We start from the raw sequence: 19,559 nt of genomic DNA, 5'->3' as shown, positions 1-19,559 counted from the left end.
TGATTCCTGGCCCGAGATGGGTCGAGCGGCCGTCGCAAAAAACCCGAGTCCCACCGGCGCCGTTCACACCTGCTCTAAGCCGGTGGGACGCCAGCGTGGAAGGGTCCGGGGAGGGGGGGAGGGGGGGATCAACCCCAGGGGGGGCCTCCGTTGTGGCCTGGCCCGCGATCGGGGTCCACCGATCGGCAGGCCGGCCTCTCGGGCTGGGGGCCTCGTTTCTACCATGCCGGCCCCTTTAGCCCTACGCCATGTTGCGCCGGGGCCGGCGCGGAGAAGGGAGCCACTGCGCATGCGCACGTTGGCGCCGGTGCCACTGCGCGTGCGCAGACCCCGCGGCGCCCAGTTGGTACGCCAGGTACAGCAGCTGGAGCGGCGTGGGTCGCTCCAGTCCCATGCCGGCCTCCTGTATTGCTGATCCTGAGGCCATGTTGGCGCCGTCGGGAAACTTAGCCTCAGGATCACAGAATCCCGCCCAGGATTCTACATTTCAGAGACTGACAGCGGGATTCTCCGTCGGTGGGATCCTCCAGTCCGTCAGCAATGCACCCATGCCCGCGAGCTTCTCGGCGGCGTGAGGTGGCCACAATGGGGAACCCCATTTGTCCAGCTGCGGGAACAGAGAATCCCGCTGCTAGCAGGGTCGCTCCACGCCGGGTAATGCGGCTGACGGGACCCGGGAAATCCCGCTGTAAGTATTGATAGAACATAGAACATACAGTGCAGATGGAGGCCATTCAGCCCATCCAGTCTGCACCAACCCACTTAAGCCCTCACTACCCCCCTATTCCCATAACCCAATAACCCCTCCTAACCTTTTTTGGACACTATGGGGCAATTTATCATGGCCAATCCACTTGTGCTACCGAGCTGCCCACCATACCGGGACAGAATCTGTCGACTTCTACGAACAGCAAAAGTGGCTCCGGTCCCAGAGCAACTCCGGACCCGGTAATGGGCTAGCACCGGCGGCATGTGGAACACGCGCGATTCCAATGGAAAACGGTATTGGATTCGCCGGGATCGGGTTTGGCACTCGAGAGGCTGACAAGCTGCAGACGCATATTAGTATTCCGCTCCCCACATACACTCACCCCAGCCAACAAGATGACATGGTTGTGCTGGAGCTCACCCATCCAGTTGATGGGCCGGCTGGGGCCAGAGGTGACCTCGGGGGAACACTCATACGACCCATGGCACTAAGCACTCAGCGGCGTGCGCAGCCGCATGGCTGCGGCAATGGTGTTCCGTGCCCGTCCGCCGCAGCCCACCCCCAGCGGAGGCAGCGCATCGCGGAGGCCCTGGAGATACCGCGTCAGGCCCGCTAATGATATGCCAAAGGCATTTACCGTACGTGTGGTGTACCCTCCTACCATGGTGGGTACCAACAGAAGATGCCGCTGTGAATTCATGCAGATTTCTCAGTTTACTGCCATACCCTTCCACCATACTCGACATCGGAAACTCCTGCGGGGGCTTAGGAGAATACCTCCCATAGATCTATGAGGCAAGAATGATCCTGCATTAAGTTTGCAAAACCATGGCCTGGATTCTCCGTTCTGAAGAGTAAGTGGTCTTGCCAATGGAGGTTCGCTGCTGGTCTCTGCTGGCGCGAGGAGTGGTGCCGAGGTGTGATTCCCTCTCCTTTACCATGCTAATTTATTCTGACAGAATCTCGGTTTTGGGACACCGTTTTAAGCGGTCATTCCTCCCACCAGCAATGCAAATCCTGAGCCCTCCTCCGCTGCCAAGTAGACATATCCTCCCTCCACCTATATTGGGAATAGCGGGTCACCCCCACCCCCCACAGAACACAACCTGAGGGTGACTCAACCCCCCCCCCCATCAGTTACCCCTGCCTGAAAGCTGAAGAGCAGTCCAAGCAGTAGAGTGAAAAATCACTGTATTTTCACTTACCCTTCCCTAACACCCGCTGCCTCAGACAAAAATATTTAAAGCAGCAGCCATTACAAGTATCGGAGGCTTCCTCGAAAGACCAGTATACTTCAAAGGGCTTCATATCTCTTAAACCTTTCAAATGTAAATCTTCCATTCAATTTTACGCAGCAATACATTGCACTAGCCAGTGATTGATAGTTTTATTACTCTAGAGACAGCCGCTTGGTGAATTGTGATCTATCTTTCTCTTCACGCTTGAATGCATCTCCATTACCTTGCTCTGATGCTAACCATTCTGTTTATAGTCCCGCTTGCTACAATTGACAGTTCCTCACCACATCAAAAGCAGCTAAGTGCTTTCAATTCCTCTTTTTTTTTTTTTACACAGCAGAAAGGTTTTGCATTGTGGAGGGGTCCTTCCGATGGACTTCGGGCAACACCTGAGTTAAGCACTGACCCCCTTGTCCCACTGCAGGGTCTAACATAACAGTGAGGGGGGGGGGTGCGGTGTGTTGAGACACTGACTTCCAGTCTGTTAATCGGATGCAAATGGGTGCAAATCACAGATTTGCATCCTCCTGCCGGCGTGGAACTTGCTGTTGCTGCTAGCGGGAGACCGGAAAATTGGAACAGGAACACGATTGCCCCCCAGCCGATGCTCTATTCTTCATCAAATCAGGGATCCCGCAACCTGTGCCGGGCAATGGAGAAACCGCCCATCCGTTCAAGGCAGGAGAGTGGGGGTTTCTGATCTTCTACCTCATTTACCTGCCACATTGCATGGCCTAATATTGGAAAATCATGGGATATTGTCTTCTGTCAGGCCTAGTGGACCCTAGATATACTGCACCGATTGGGTGTTCATGGTGTCATGGGAATGTCACTTTAAGAAATGTTTGTCTTCTCAAGTGGCTGCAGTGATGTCATGGTGTGGGTCGAGCTGGGCTCGGGCTCTGCTTTTTACTTTCACTTTGAGCTGGAAGCTGTTTTTTGGCTCTGAGTTTTAGTTTCTTTTTCAATTGGAGAGCCGCATTCAAACCAAGGAGGTGTATTTTAGGTCTCTCTCTGCATGCTAAAGAATGTCTCCAGATCACTTGATGCTTTCAAAGTAATACCTGTTTCTGTAAGGAATGCAAACCTACTGTCTTTGCTAAAAAGGGTCTTTGACTTATGGATGTTTCGATGTTGTCTGGAAAGTTACTAAGGGTTACCTATAGAGCATTGTATCTGTGGGGATTATCAGTGCTGGTAGTTGTGTTTATAAAATGTTAACTGGATTCATAGAATAAACATTGTTTTTGTTCAAAAATACTTTAGATCTCTGTTGCATCATACCTGCAAAGTGGGCCCTTGTGCTCCCCATAACCAAAATCTAATAAAAGTTGTGGGTCAGGTGAACTCCATGATATACTTTAGTGTTCTCAAAACCCTGGCCCATAATACTGGAGCAAAATGAACTATTTGTTAGGGAATGCACACAATGATGTCAATGTTCACATGAAATGCTTGTGAGTTTAAAATACATTCAGAAAGAATAAGTGACCCTGTGGGGATTCCAAAATGCAGAGTCTATGGGCGGGATTCTCCGCAATCGGCGCGATGTCCGCCGACCGGCGCCAAAAACGGCACGAATCAGTCCGGCATCGCACCGCCCCAAAGGTGCGGAATACTCGCATCTTGAGGGGCCGAGCCCTCACCTTGAGGGGATAGGCCCGCGCCGGACTGATTTCCGCCCCGCCAGCTGGCGCGAAACTGGCTTTGCCGTGCGGCGCATGCGCAGGAGCGTCAGCGGCCGCTCACTGCATCCCCGCACATGCGCAGTGGAGGGGGTCTCTTCCGCCTCCGCCATAGTGGAGACCATGGCGGAGGCGGAAGGAAAAGAGTGCCCCCACACGTCACAGGCCCGCCCGTGGATCGGTGGGCCCCGATCGCGGGCCAGGCCACCGTGGGGGCACCCCCCGGGGCCAGATCGCCCCGCGCCCCCCTCAGGACCCTGAAACCCGCCGCCTTGTCCCGCCGGTAAGAGAGGTGGTTTGATTCTCGCCGGCGGGACAATCATTCCAGCAGCGGGACTTCGGCCCATCGCGGGCCGGAGAATCGCCGGGGGGGGGGGGAGCCCGCCAACCGGCGCGGCGCGATTCCCATCCCCGCCGAATATCCGGTGCCGGAGAATTCGGCAACTGGCGGGGGCGGGATTCACACCAGCCCCCGGCGATTGACCCGGCGGGGGGTCGGAGAATCCCGTCCTATATTAATTCACTTTCTCCAAGAGAAAAACAACTAAATTTGTTTCACCATATACCGTTCTAATATCTAGAAGAGCAGTTTGCAGAAAGGAAAACGATTACTGACCCCCTGATGGCACAATGGGAGAAGTCAGCACCTTGTACAGGTCTTAGTTACACAGCTTTCATTCCGCAATGTTACTTGATTTCTAATGACGCAGTTGGAACACAACGATTAGCCTTAATGACCTGGGTTCTGGAAAGGAGAAATCCCCTTGCTTTCCTGCCCTTGGTTACTAGTAATTCTTGCCGGAAAGTGCTTGTTAAATATGAATAGCAGAACACTCTGCTGTTTTTCTATCTTCACTTACAACCTTCCCACTATCTCAAAATGCAGTCTGAGGCTGGCTGCCTGTGTGAGTTGCTGCAGGGCAGCTCCTACTGAGGGAATCATATCCCAGGAAGAGAAGGATTGCAAATTTAATCACTTATTTTTCCCAAATTCTTTGACCAGTTTTTATCACCTTCCATTCGAAAGATATTGACCCTCGCTAGAGTGTGATTTCATTGTGTTGGTTACCTTTCCCACACTGTGCGTGTAAATAGATTGGACTATGGCGGGCGGCATGGCAGACATTGGATCGAAGCCCTCAGACCTAACCTCCTCCTGTTCCCACCTCCTGCAGAAATCCATCCATAGTCATTGGGTGTTTATTTTTCTTCCTCCTTCTAAGCATACTGAGATGAATTACATTACGCTGCCACCATGGCTGACATCAGGGGTGGGATTCTCCGGTCCCCCAGCCGATGTTTATCAGCCGCAAGCCATTCGCTGATTGTCAATGGGATTTCCCATTGAAACCACCCCGCGCCGCTGGGAAACCCGCTGGCTGGGGTGCATGGCCGGCGGGAAGAGCGAATGCTGACGACAGGAGGATTCCAGCCCAGCTAACCCGGCTCGCGCCCGTGATCTTGATGTTTTGTACGGATTGACAGATGGTTTAGCCATCGTTTTGTTCTAATGGTTGCATGTGTGTCAAGGAATTCTTAAAATTAAACAGAGTACAAATTGTAATCACTCTTGCCATTGGTTGGAATCTACCATTTATTAAATTATGTTTTTCTATCTTGCAGCTGATGATGCTTTCGACAATGAACCATCCAACAAGCATTCTTTCGATGCTCTTTGGGAGTTTGATAGTGGGTCTGAGCAATGGAGAGTGCGAGCCTGCAAAAAGACATGCAGATCTGGACCTGAATGTGCAGTACAGCTTTCCCAGCTTCAGTTCCGATACACTGATACAGAACTTAGTCCTCCACAATCGGCATATATACGTGGGAGCAGTAAATAAGATATACGTCGTGAATAATGACCTGGAAAAGCTCTCTGAATTCAAAACCGGCCCCGTATTGGAATCACTGAGCTGTTCGCCATGTGACCGCTGCGAGGAAAATGGTAACAGCTCCACAACTGTGTGGACAAACAACACCAACATGGTCCTACTGACTGAAACCTTTTATGGAGATCAGCTCATTCACTGCGGCAGTGCCAGGAATGGTGTTTGTTTCCTCCACAACCTCCAGCACGACAACCCTGCTGATATCGCGAGCAACGTTCAGTGTATGTATTCACGCCGGAACAACAGGCCTAGCAAGTGCCCAGATTGCATGGCCAGCCCTCTCGGTACAAAGGTGCTGATGACAAAGCAGGCTGGATTTCTGAAAGTGTATGCAGGAGCAACACTAAGTTCTACTCCCCTGGCATTCCCATTGCATTCGCTATCCATAAAAAGGTTAAAGGAATCTGAAGATGGTTTTCAGTTCCTAACTGAAGAGTCTTACATGGATGTTATTCCACGATTCAGGGATGCCTATCCTATCAAGTACCTTTATGCTTTTGAAAGCAGTGGCTACGTTTATTTTTTAACTGTGCAACGTGAATCATTGCACTCGCAAGCATCTCACACCAGAATTATTCGATTAAGCTTGTCTGATCCTTATTTACATTCTTATATAGAAATGCCACTCGAATGCTTTATTACTGAGAGACGGAAGAAGAGATCCTCAAATACCGAAGACTTCATTCTCATGCAGGCGGCATATGCAACAAAACCAGGCGCAGATCTTGCTAGCCAGTTAGGAGTTTCCACGGAAGAGGATGTCCTTTTTGCAGTATTTGCACAAAGTAAACCAGGGTCGACACAACCTGCCAATAGGTCAGCTGTCTGTGCCTTTCCTGTCAAAATCATCAATCAATTGTTTGAACATTTTGTTGACGATTGTTGCAAGAAAGGTCTCTCAAAGGGTCTTCGTCACTTTTACAACACTACTGATAGATACTGTGTGAATAAGGTGAGTTAGACAGATACTTTAGTGATGATATTGCAGATGCATGATCCAGTAATGGTGCATAATAGGGCACGTTATTACGATGTTTATTATTAGAAGATACTGGACGGGATTCTCTCAGCCCGGGGCCGGGCCGGAGAATCCCCGCGACCGGCGCGAATCGCGCCACGCCGCCCCGACGCTAGGACACGATTCTCCGCAGAGCGTGGGTCACCTCAGTGCCGTGCTGACCTCCTGTAGGGGCCAGAATTGCTGATCCTGAGGCCATCTTGACGGCATTGAGAAACGCGACGGCGTTTCCGACGCCGTCAACACTTCGCCTCAGGATCAGAGAAACCCGCCCACTAAATTTTAAATTCAAGACAAAATGATTGTGTTCATAATTTTAGTCCATTGGAGTCCGTTGCGGTGGGCTGCTTTTTTGATGCATTTCATCAGATGGATTTCAGGAATCAATTTGATCACAGCAACAGCTGAGTTATCCTCTTTCTCTAATAATGGATGAGAATCCGAGAGATGACAGGCTATGAAAGACTCAGTGTGCACATGTTTAAAGTGCTTGTCTCAATTTCCTTTGTCTTTTATTTAACAAAGTTTTTAACTGGTCTATTTTAAACTGATTAGCACTTCCATTAGGATGATAGAGAAACGCTGGCAAGGGATAAAACACTATGGAGAGAAAATAAATCACACTTCCTTGCCAAGAATCGTCTTGCAAATGTAAAAATGTGGGAGTATAGGAATGTGCAAGACCAAGGAAGACCATTAGACTGGTCCCAGTGTCTAGGAAACATTTGATACCCTTCTAGCACTATTTCCCAATTCTTTTCAGCAAAAATAATTAACCACCCGCCCACATGCAAATCCCTCCCTCAATAATCTATCCCATGTACTCATTACCCTCTGTGTAAAATCTAGGTTGACTTTTCACATTTCCCTCTTCTACATTTGAGGTTACATCCACACATTGCTGGCTATGGTGAAAACATGAATATTTATCTTATCTGTTTAGATTAGTGTCTTGAATACTTAAATCACCCCTTTAGTGTTCTCCTGTGTTTAAAAAGAAAAAAAATCCCACCTTGTGTAAATTCACCTAAACGCAGGGGCCTAATCCAGTTATTAATTTAGTTGCCCATAGCTCCATCTTGTCCAATCCCCATGGGGGTCTTTCACATAATAGTGGAGACATAATTATAGGCAGCATATCTGGTGGGCCAGAAAACTGTTCTGTGCAAGCTCAGAATTTCACTTGAAATTTATTCTCTGTCCCCTTGGCGACATAACCTAGGGTCACATTTGCTCTCTTTAGGGCTGGTGCACGGAGTGCTGATGGCTTCAATTATCTTCACACGAGACCGCCAAATTGTGCGGGACTGGGAACCACCCAACAAAGCGACTCTCCATCACTAACTTCAGATGGTTCTGCTTTACAGTCATAGTTACGCTGAAAGAGTTAAAAGGAAATAAATGCTCCTAACTCCAGAGTAACCATTTTAAAAGATTCAGACAGAGCCCCGCACGGGACCCACCCACAGGGCCCACCACATCACCCCAAGCTCGCCCAGTCCCTCCTCTTTCCCCCCCCCCCCCCCCGTCCCACCCCGTCCCATCCCTTCCCCAGCCTGACTCCAACCTAGCTAGTGCCGTGAAAAGGGGCAGTGTCTCTCCCTAGCTAGTGCCGTGAAAAGGAGGAGTGTCTCTCCTCACTGTGCTCCATTTGCTCCACACTGACGCAGCCGGTAGCACGCTCAGCTCCTCCTTTCTCACCCAGCGCGAGAAAGGTCCGGCAAGGCGGGGGCTTTGCATTAACAGTGCAGTTAAGTCCCTCTGGAGTGGCAATCTGCCATTGGTTGCCACTCTGAGGAAGTTCCAGGCAAATTATCTCTTTATGGGAGTTTGCTCTGTGCAAACTGGCTGCTGTATTTCCTCTCGCTACCACAGTGGCCACTTTTCAAAAGTATCTCTTTGGCTGTAAAGCTCTTTGGGGCATTTTGAGGTGATGAAAAAGTGCAATATTGATAACAGGTCCTTTTCCTTCCTTTACATCTGGCACCCTATCAGCCTGGCTCCTCAATCTTTGCATTTGATCAGCCAACTCCTACCTGTATTCAGTCCCTTCCATTTTGGAGCCATTTGAAAACTTGGAGAGCTTTTTTTTTATCCAACCACCAAGTGACTTTGGGACATTTGTAAACAGCAGCAACAGATCCCTGAGGAATCCGATTAATTATCTCTTTCTATCTCTGCTACCTCCATGTGCAACTGCCCTTTGGTTTCTCTCCTCCAGCTTATTATTGATCCAATAGTTCAGCAGCATACCACCTATCATGTGCCTTGCACAGATGTGGACCCACCTCCTACCTGACTCCATGTTGGTGGTTTTACTAAAATATCAATAAACACTATCCATTAGTGGGACTGATGTTTTCTTGACAATACTACAGCACTTTTCAGAAATTCTGAAAGGACAGAGTGACTTAATCGATCATCCAGGGAGGTTTGAAAATTTGGCAAGTAATTTTTAAACCGACATATACCAAATTATCAATTTATACCTCAATTACTTAGCATTTTGCACCAGATTTTTCCCCCTGTTCTAAATACTGCACAGATATTTATGGATCGTTTGTCTGGTATATCCATATTTTGATAGAGAACATTTCACTGCTTTCCAATAGCAAGGGTGGGCCAAAAGTCTTCCTTCTACACTGTAGGGATTCTATGATGTCAGTACAGATTGGAGGGGCGTGATTCTCCGACCCCCCGCCGGGGTGCCCCACAGGTTGCCTGGCCCGCGATCGGGGCCCACCTATCCGCGGGCGGGCCTGTGCCGTGGGGGCACTCTTTCCCTCCGTGCCGGCCGGTGTAACGGTCCGCCATGGCCGGTGCGGAGAAGAACCCCCCCCCTGCGCATGCATGGGTCACGCCAGCACACGCCAGCACACGCTGGTGCTCCCATGCATGCGCCAATTTGCGGAGGCCCTTCGGCGCCGGTTGGCGTGGCACCAACCCCTCCGGCGCCGGCCTAGCCCCTGTTTCCGCACCTTCGGGGCGGCCTAACGCCGGAGTGGTTCACGCCACTCCTTGGCGCAATTGCGGCCCGCTCCGCCAGTTCGCGGAGAATCTCGCCCGAGGTATTTCCTCTGAGTTGCACACACACATGTGCATTTATTTAAAGGATTTCCTGTTGTTAGGACTCGCAGTTTAACATGGTTGCTTCCATAAAAGCATTAAAGAAATCCTAAGTAGTATGGCAGAGCTGCCTTATTTTGCACACAATGTCAGTCATAGTTGTTTGATTATAATATTACCCTCAGTAGCCAGCTCCCTAACTTTGTTTGAAATAATGGAATAGCTAATTTCTTGAGAAACGTTACTCCATTTCCAGATTCATTTCAACTGAAGTGGATAAACGTTCTTACATGTTTCATTTTTCTGTCAACTCAACTCGCTCAAGTTTTATTTCTGACCGAAACTTAGAGCACGAGCATTTTAGACAGCACTGGCAATTTTTTTAAAAACTATTGATTTAAAATCCTTTACTTTTTTTGGAAGAAACAAAATGTGGACGTTGAATTCATTAAGTCTGTGAGAATATCCATATCTCTTTGTTTAATTACACAAATTGACATAGCAAATTGATTTCAGCCTCTAATGGCACTTACATTGTGATAGACCGTGTCCCTTATGAGCTCAGATTAGTGTCTGGTAATGGTTGGTATTGATTTGTCTCGACTGTGATGGTACAAATGAAGCAAACTCCACATGTACTGTGTGAGGAAAAATGGTGTTCTTGACATGGAGCATTTTAATATTAATTTGAAAACCAACAAACTCCAGTGATTTTAAGATTAGGGGCTGGATTCTCTGCTGCCGGTAGCGAAGTTCCCGATGCAGCAGTGAATCAAGCCAAAAACCGGGATCGACATTCCAATGCTCTGGTCCTCTGCTGCCAGCAGCAACTAGGTTTGCATCCCGCATGAATCTCCGGTCCTCCTGGCCGGGATTCACGTGGGTGGGAATTGGTGCTGGTGTTTCCCAATGTGGCCCCGACACCGTGGACCTTACAGTGGGCCAACAGGGTAACTCTTTAAGCGGGTTACCCCCAAAGTCCAACGTGGGCCACCCTCACCACCGCCCCCCCCCCACAACAATGCAAATCCTCCCCATTCCACCGGCCCCACCACCACCAGAGATGCCCCAGAAGGGAAACCCCCACCAGAAACAGCCCCATTAAAGAAATCCCCCACCATAAACCCCTTCATTACAGAGACCCCCAACAGATCCCCCCTCCCCATTATAGAGACCGCCACCAGAACCCCCCCCCCCACAAGAAAAACCCTTCCTGGAAGCCCCGCATTAAAGAGAACCCTGCCTAAAAGTTAGAGAGCAGTCCAGACATTGATAGTGAAATATAAATCACTGCTTTAAAACTCACCTGTTGGCTCAGGCAGAAAAAGCAGAGCCTGTCAATTCCTAGAAAGGGAAAAACCACATCATTGGGTTTAAATCCCCTCAGATCTTTGATCTGCATGGCTTTCATTCGTATCATTGTGAAATTGATTTTACTAGGCTGTGATTGACAACTTGCACACAACCAGCTGTCTGTGTTGTTTAATTTCATTTCCCTTCATGCTTGAATGAATTTCAAGTAGCCAACTGTGAACTAACTGCAATGTTTAAAAACATCTAGCTATGATTGACAGCTCTTAGACCACATCAAAGGCAGTGTTTTCTGCAAAGAAAAAGAGTAATGGTCCTTCTTATGGGGAGGTCTCTGGTGGGGACCTCTCTTACGGGGCGGTCTCTAGTGGGGGGGGTCTCTTATGAGGGGGTTTCTAGTGGAGGTGTCTGTAATGGGGTTTCTGGTGGGAGGAGCTCGCTTATGCAGGGGGTTCAGATGGGGACCTCTACATGCGGGTTTCTGGTGGGGAGGGCGTTGGGTAACCCTCACACTGTGCAGGGGGTGGGGGGGGGGGGGGGGGAGTGACCCAGTGAATGAGGTGGCCCAATCAGCCAGACTTTGCTTTCGGTCCGCCAGTCTGACGGCCATTCAAATGGAGAATTACGGCCCATGTATTTTAAACTTTTGTTTTAGAAGTTCATTGTAAGATTTTGTTGAAGCATGAATGTGGCATGTTGAGTTTAGTCTTAGTAACTGAAGCTGGACTGTATTTCGTTTATACACAAACTGCGAATCACTCGTAAAGCCAACATCTCCAGTTGCCCCAGTGGAGGTAGTGGTGAGCCAACTTAACAGCTGAGGAGTTTGCTATTTCAGAGGACAACTAAGAGTCAACTACGTGGCTGTGGGTCTGGAGTGTAACAAAGGCCACTGGGTAAGGACATCATATTGCCTTCCCTGAAAGAAAATTAGAGAAGCAGGTGGATTTTTACCAGAATCCAGTGGCAACATGGTCACACTTGCTAATACTCCCTTTTTAATTCCACATTTAGTTAATGTACGACATTGAAATTCCGCGGTTGCTGTGTTGGAACTTGAATTGAGGGACTGGATTTATGTCTCCTGATGGAGGCGGAAATGGGGCTGTAAAAGTGAAAACTTTAGGAACAGTGTGATAATTCCAATTTGCAGTGCCTTCATCACCCCGCAATGTTTCTGTGTGGCCTTTTCGCAAATTGGGACGGCCTTGAGTGCACATCCTGCACACGAGTCTCTCCTGAGGTTGGGATCACCAAAGTGAGGACCATGGGGATAATGAACTTACCCCACCTCACCACCACCACTATTTTGATATGCTGCCATGGGGCAGAGTGTCCACGCCGTCGGAAACACCATCGGGAGTACCCGACTGGGAGTACCGACGGGCCACTGAGAGTACCGATTCTGGCCCCTACAGGGGCCAGCACGGCGCTGGAGCGGTTCACGCCGCTCCAGCCTCCCATCCCGGCGCGAACTGTGCAACGCGCCAACCCGATCATGCGCAGTGGCACTGGCGTCAACGAGGACATGCGCAGTGGAACCGGCGCCAACCTGCGCATGCGCGGTGGCCTCCCTCAACGTGCCGGCCTTGACGCAACATGGCACGGGAGTTCAGGGGCCGGCGGGTAAGAAAATAGGCCCGGGAAGCGAGAGGCCGGCCCGCCGATCGGTGGGCCCCGATCGCGGGCCAGGCCCCATCGGAGGCCGCCCCCGACCCTGCGCGCAGAGTTCCCGACGGCTGCGACCCGATGTGGACAGCACCGGCAGGACTCTGCCTTTTTAGAGCGGCCGCTCGGCCCGTTCGGGCCGGAGAATCGGCAGCCCGGCTGCATAGAGCTGCCCACGACCGGCGGTGCACCAAACGTGCCGGTGTCAATGCTGCGCGGAGAATCGTGTGCCGGCGTCGGGGCGGCGTGGCGTAGTTGCGGGCTTCTCCGGCCTGGGGCGGGGCTGGGAGAATCCTGACCCATGTGTTTTGGAAACCCTAAAAATAAACCCACCAGGTTTGAGAGTTTGTAAGTGTTAAATGTTTTGACACCTTCAAATGACCGTATTAGATGTTGTAATGTAGACGTGTTTTGATGCGGTGATTCATCATAGGGCTGAGTCCTGCAAAGGTAAGTTAACCATTGCTTTGACCATCTGAGATGCATTACGATACTTTTCCATTGAAGAAAGTGCTGCCTTGCATGCAAAACTGAAAAATGTGCTGGGAAACTTTCCTCTCATTTTTAAGTTTTAATAAAAAACACACTCCCCATTCCATTGATTGACGGACAATCCACATTGAAATAGGGTTGGATCACCATCTGCCTTTCAATTTCAGGCTGTGACCATTGAGTTCCAAAAGCCGTACTCGGCTCCATAAACGGTCTGCTGACACAATTGTTCAGGAATTTGATTGACAGTTTTAAGCAGTTGTAAAACATTATCTGCCTTTGATTTGTTTTCCAAATAATTGGTTGTTTATTGATGTAACTTAATTGGTTCTTAAGGGGACTTGACTTTTCTTCTATCAGAAAACATTATTTTCGTGGCAGTATAATGACAGGTATTTGAAAGGGAGTTAATTGGAAAGTTACAGGTTTAATTTTATTCACCTGAATTGAATAGAATTACCATTGCTAATATTGCCCGTTTCCTGAGAACTGTTTATAGTGGATACTGGGTGAGTCACTATGGACAATACATGGGGGCACCTGAGGTGGCAATGGGATGACATGGGGATTTGAGGGGAAGGAGGAGCCATGGAGCTATGGAGGGGGCGTAGGTTTGCATGGGGGATATGAACTGGAATGGGGATTTGAGAAGGCATAGATGTTTGAGAGGGCATGAATGGCGCATGAATGGGGGTTGAGGTTCAGGGGCATATTGAGAGCAGGGCTACTGTCTTTGAGAACCTAGATGAGCCTTCTAACCAGACCCCCTCCATATCAGCACTTCTCCCACACTACCAGCTCTCCAAATCCAACCCCTCCTTATCTGTGCATCTCAGAGACAATAATATGGTGGGATTGGGATTCGGGAGCAGGTTAATTGGTCACTTAAGGGCCTTAATAGCAGCATGTGTGGACTTCCCTTCTGAGGCCCTGTCTGCCCTACCGTGAAATTGCATCTGAGTGGGGCGGGGAGGATCCCAGAGGGAATCCTGTCCATGAAATTTTGTGCTCTCCACTCCCAGTCTCTTGGAATCCACCTGGGGAGAGAGTAAAGTTCTGGCCCTGGAGTACTGTCAGCAGTGCTAGATACCTCACCTTTATGAAGGATATATTAACCTTGCAAGGAGTGCAGCATAGACTAACGAGTATTATGTTGGACTCCAAGAGTTAACTTATGAGGAGAGGTTGCACAAACTGCAGTTGTATTCCCTTACGTTTAGAAGGTTAAGCGGTAATTTGCTCAAAGTTTGCAAGATGTTAAGAAGAACCGATAGGGTGAGAGAGATAAACTATTACCGCTGGTTGCGGACTCATAGACTAGGAGATATTTTATATGGACATGGGGCGTCCACACCGAGTAAAATAAGAAACAAAGTTTTATTTACACATACGATATGTACATAACCGGTAGATCCCTACTGGGTTCCTCATCTGGTCTGTGCCTTACTGGCTGGCCTTATGTGCATAGGTTAATTGGGATGTCCCGCCCTTAGCAGGGGAGTTCGTACTCCGCAAGGAGCACGGGGAAGACGAGCATTCCCACCCCGTAGGTTCCGTGCCGGATATTACAAGACACTAGCTTGAATTTTCAGGATGGTGAGTGCTCAGTGCCTGACATCCGGAGAGCCAGTGGGGAATGCCTCCACGCCGACTCCCACAGGCCCGGTGCCATTTTGTGCTCTACTGAACGTTGATTGGCAGCAGGCAGAGCTTCAGTCTACGCTGGGAAGGCAGTCCCGCCTTGGAGTGCTGTCAACCAATCAGATTGGCCAACAGCTCTCCAGGCCATCCAGGCACAGCACTGCAGTGGTCAGCAGAGGTATTGCAGTGCAATGCCTGAAAATAAGTCCTGGGGACTTCGTTGAAGGTAAATAGTAGGGGTCCCTGGGAGGGGAGGGTACGGAATACGCTGAAGGCCTGCAGGTGGAGGATGGGCAAAGAAGAGAAAGGATATTTTTGGCAGCACGGTGGTGCAGTGGGTTAGCCCTGCAGCCTCACGGCGCCAAGGTCCCAGGTTCGATCCCGGCTCTGGGTCACTGTGGAGCTTGCACATTCTCCCCATGTTTGCGTGGGTTTCGCCGTCACAACCCAAAGATGTGCAGGATAGGTGGATTGGCCGCGTTAAATTGCCCCTTAATGGGAAAGAATGAATTTGGGTACACTAAATTTATTTTTAAAAAAGGAGGGATATTTCCTCTCTAGCCAATGAACTGCCCAGGAAAAATCCCTCCCCACATGATCCACCTGCCTACCTCGCCCCGCCCCCACCCACCACCATCTTGCCCCCTGATGACCAATGCCCAGCAATCAGCACAGGGTCTCTCTCCCTCTCCCCTTACATCCCCCTGCTCTTGTTGACTGCAGCTCTGTGAAACAAAATGGCCACCAGCCTTTCAGCCAGCCTGCCTGTGGGCAGAAACTGGGTGGGGGATTTAAAAGGAATCTTACACTTAAAACTACAGGATATTCAAGAAACCCATCCTCTTCTCGTTTAACCGATCTCGCAGCAAGCCAATATTGAAAGGTCATTTTGGAGTAAGGAATCAGCCTGAGGTGTTTCATGCAGCAAGCTGTGTATCTGGTACTAATGCCACAAAGCAGCTGAACATTTCAATGGTGCATCAGCAGTTGGGAAAGGAAGAAGAAAAGCGGCTAATGATACATGTGCCAACAAAATTCACCACTGCAATTATTTGGTTATTAGGGTGTATCAAATAAAACATAATAACCTATGTTGGTATAACATGCACTGTAGAGTGAGTGGCATGAAGAGGCTTGCAGCTTGTGGTATTGACTGAAGTCAGGAACATTTATTTAACGTTCAGGATTATATCCAAACTGAGGTAAAATTTGATTGGTTGGACAGATGCTGACTCACCGTGCTTAAAGTTACTTCAGCACATTTCTGCTTTTGTTTCTATCCAGTTTTGCACTAGTGACTTGTAATTGCCTGCAGTTTCGGCAGGTCTTACTAAGTAAATGTCAAGAATTGGTTTGTAAAATCTTTTATGCAAATGGCACACAAAATAAAACATTACCTTGTTACGGACAGAAGCGTAGTGAATTTACAAGTGGTGGCGTATTTGCCAACCCCTCTGTTTTGGTGTGATCCAATTTTCTATGAATGACCCCATAGCACCCTCGAGATATGATGAACTCAAAGGGTTAGTTTATTTGCACATATTCTAAACACAGGAGGAGAGGTCTCTACAGAGCCCCCTCTGCACTCATGTCGCAAAAGAGGGATCAAGAAAGAAAGATTTACAGATCACATACCAGAGAGAAAATTATTATTGCTTCACATGTCCAGGATCAAACGAGATATTCCTTCACAGAGGTCAGCAGGTTGATAACTGGTGCTGTATAATTCGCCTTTCCAGTGGAGTTAACTTCACACAAGATGATAGGTATGCAGAGTGAATCACTCTTGTAGACAATAGTGCCGAAGCCCCACAAGAAGCAACCTGGGCAGAGCCCTTTTACAATGCTGCTGCTTGGAGATGGTCAAAATGGCAACATGAAGTTTTTTCAGTCCAGCAAGACAAGACTGCTAGTTACACAAACTCGGGGATTCCATGTCATATGACTCCCACCTCTTCAGTGTTTTTGACAAAAGCTGTGTATCCCCTGTCTGGAGTGCCAAGACGGCCCAGTGTTTCAACCGTTAAGATTTGAAAGGAGGGTTGTGGGGATCATTGTCTTAGCCGGTGACCTGGCCAGGCTGGCTTGTGAATGACAGGTCACCTTTGTATAGTTTGAGTCTGGTCCCTGCAGCGTGCAGGGGTCAGTAATGTCTTTTTCAAATATAACGAGGTGTGAGTTTCTGCAAACCTGTCATATTAACTCCTACTGTTCAAGGATCACAGATACACATAGCTTCAGCCATTTTAAAGGCAATAATTATTATTATTAAAGAGAGACCAGTTTTAAAATTTTAGAAGTTAACCATAAGAATATTTATATATATTTGATAAAAATATGTAGAGTATGAGATCTTAGCCCGTGACAATCTATTATTGGCCATCCAGGTTCCGGAGCTTTCCGTCGTCCATGATTGGATGGTGAGCTGCCTCCTGCCTTTAATTGGCCCGCCTCTTTAAAAATCAGAGTGGAGTGCAGGAACTGGCAGCCGTGTTCCTGATCCAGAAACAGAAATCCCTGCCAAAAAGCGGAACGTACAAGTGTCTCTGATTATTGGTCATGCTTTTCTTTGGTCCTGCTTTTTAGTTATCGACTAAAATGACAAGTTACAATGGGTGAAAATGCCGCACTCCACAAGCAAGTAAATATAGAACGGTTTTGGAGAAGGGAGCTGCACACCATGGTCGACCCGACCATAACAAGGCCATCAGAGGAAGGTCATCCTGTCCAATAGCAAGCATCTCCACTAGGGCAATTCATTCCAAAGGGCATTGGCCAGCAATCACCTTGATGGAGTTAATGCACCAGTGGACAAAATCCTAGAAGGGAGAAATTTGTTCATCAAATCTCTGTGCAAACAATGTCAATTCCTCAGGTGCAGACAGGCCATCCTGTGTGGGTTTTCTGGTATCATCGCCAACACCCACATGGGTAATGCGGGCGGCAGCCTGCACTGCCGTCAGACCCCAGGAAAATAACATGGTTTATGGAATAATAATAATCTTTATTGTCACAAGTCGGCTTACATTAACACTTCAGTGAAGTTACTGTGATAATCCCCTTGTCGCCTCACTCCGGCACCTGTTCGTGTACACTGAGGGAGAATTGAGAATGTCCAATTCGCCTAACAAGCACGTCTTTCGGGACTTGTGGGAGGAAACCGGAGCACCCGGAGGAAACCCACGCAGACACGGGGAGAACGTGCAGACTCAGCACAGACAGTGACTCAAGCCGTGAATCGAACCTGGGTCCCTGGCGCTGTGAAGCAACAGTGCTAACCACTGTGCTACCATGCCGCCTCCCCCCCCCCCCCCCCCCCCCCGCCAAGAAGGTGCATTAGCATGGGTGGCGTTGAGTCAGATAAACGTTTCTTAGACAAATGCATATGTGAACCACATTTGATCTCCATCATGCGTAAGGCGTTTCTGCTAAATTTAGTTGTCTGTGGCTAAAATGGTGTCACCGTAGTTATGTCTGTGGCTACCCCGGAATCATTATTAGACAACGCTGCCTGAAACTTGTATAAAGGCATCGATTCAAGTTACTGCTTGTGTAAAGCTGTGGCTAGTCAAGCGACACTATTAGCTTGCAACGTGATTAGCCTGCAGCAAATGATTTTCACCACACAAGTTGCTGTAACCTGAACAAGAACCTCCATCTGTTGGTCGCATTATATGAGTGGACAAAGCTGTGGTTCGGCAAAATAGGAAGGAGGCTGTGTTTCAGCAAGTTTCACACAATAGACTTTGTTTCACAATTGTGCGGTGTAAAATGCAACAGACAGCCAGTGTGCCCGGAGATATTTAAACTATAAAAAGACTGCGGTTCATAGAAAGCCTCTGACTCTGTGTGTGTGTGTGTGTGTGTGTATGTTTATTTATTTTTAATCTATTGTTGCTAATTATGATTCCCAGCCCATGCCAAGATTTCTGTTTTCTTTATGCAATCACCATTTAACTTTCTGTGCCGTACTTCATGTTTTGGCAAGTGGACAGGCACGTTTGTTAAATACCATTCATTAATTGACTGGTCAATTCGGGTAAGAATTCCTCACTGAACTCAAAATGGATATGCGCTGTTTCCTTTTGTACATGGAATTCATTGTGCTAACTGCCACGTTAAAAGCTTCTTTATATCTGGGGGTCAGTCTAAATCAATTGATATCAAACAACAGCACGATAGCACAGTTGCTTCACAGCGCCAGGGTCCCAGGTTCGATTCCCCGCTGGGTCACTGTCTGTGCGGAGTCTGCACGTTCTCCCCGTGTCTGCGTGGGTTTCCTCCAGGTGTTCCGGTTTCTTCCCACAGGTTAGGTGGATTGGCCATGCTAAATTGCCCTTCGTGTCCATATAGGTTAGGAGGGGTTATTGGGCTAAGGGGATAGGGTGGAAGTGCAGACTCGATGGGCCGAATGGCTTCCTTCTGCACTGTATGTTCTTAAATGATAAAGTACATTTAATTGTCCAGGAAAGTGAGCGTTGTACACCAATGGTTTGTACAAGTTTATAAACCAAGTATTTGAAATTGGATTACTAACGGGTGAACATTGGTTAAAAATAACTTGTTTGCGTTTAGCCCCACTTTCTGCTCTCCAATGTATACAGGCATTTTTTGAATTCAAATTTTTTTTTAAATCTCATTCTCAAATGCCACCCGATGGTGGAAGGTTTTACATTTGCGATGATGCAAATGAGTTTTAATGGAAACACCTTTCCATTATACATAATTTCACAGATGGAAAGTCAGCGCAGTTTGAGCACAATTCACTCCCAGTTGGTTGATTGATCCAAAGGCAAAACTGTACCCAGGTGGCACTGGGTAATTATTTATGTTTTAAACACC

The 19,559-nt window shown here is 48.4% G+C and overlaps 1 protein-coding gene across 1 annotated transcript in view; it reads left to right on the top strand.

The window, feature by feature from the left end:
- Window positions 1-19,559, top strand: part of met (MET proto-oncogene, receptor tyrosine kinase) — a 210,761-nt gene that overhangs the window by 46,412 nt on the left and 144,790 nt on the right. Inside the window, exon 2 of the mRNA XM_072485264.1 lies at window positions 5,256-6,473. Within this exon, the coding sequence (XP_072341365.1) occupies window positions 5,259-6,473 (1,215 nt within the window). The 5' untranslated portion in view covers window positions 5,256-5,258. The remainder of the gene's footprint in view (window positions 1-5,255; window positions 6,474-19,559) is intronic.

Source organism: Scyliorhinus torazame, chromosome 19 (genome assembly GCF_047496885.1).
Source record: "Scyliorhinus torazame isolate Kashiwa2021f chromosome 19, sScyTor2.1, whole genome shotgun sequence".
NCBI classification, from domain to species: domain Eukaryota; kingdom Metazoa; phylum Chordata; class Chondrichthyes; order Carcharhiniformes; family Scyliorhinidae; genus Scyliorhinus; species Scyliorhinus torazame.
Note: the sequence above shows the minus strand (reverse complement) of the source record. Positions and strands in the feature narration are given on the sequence as shown.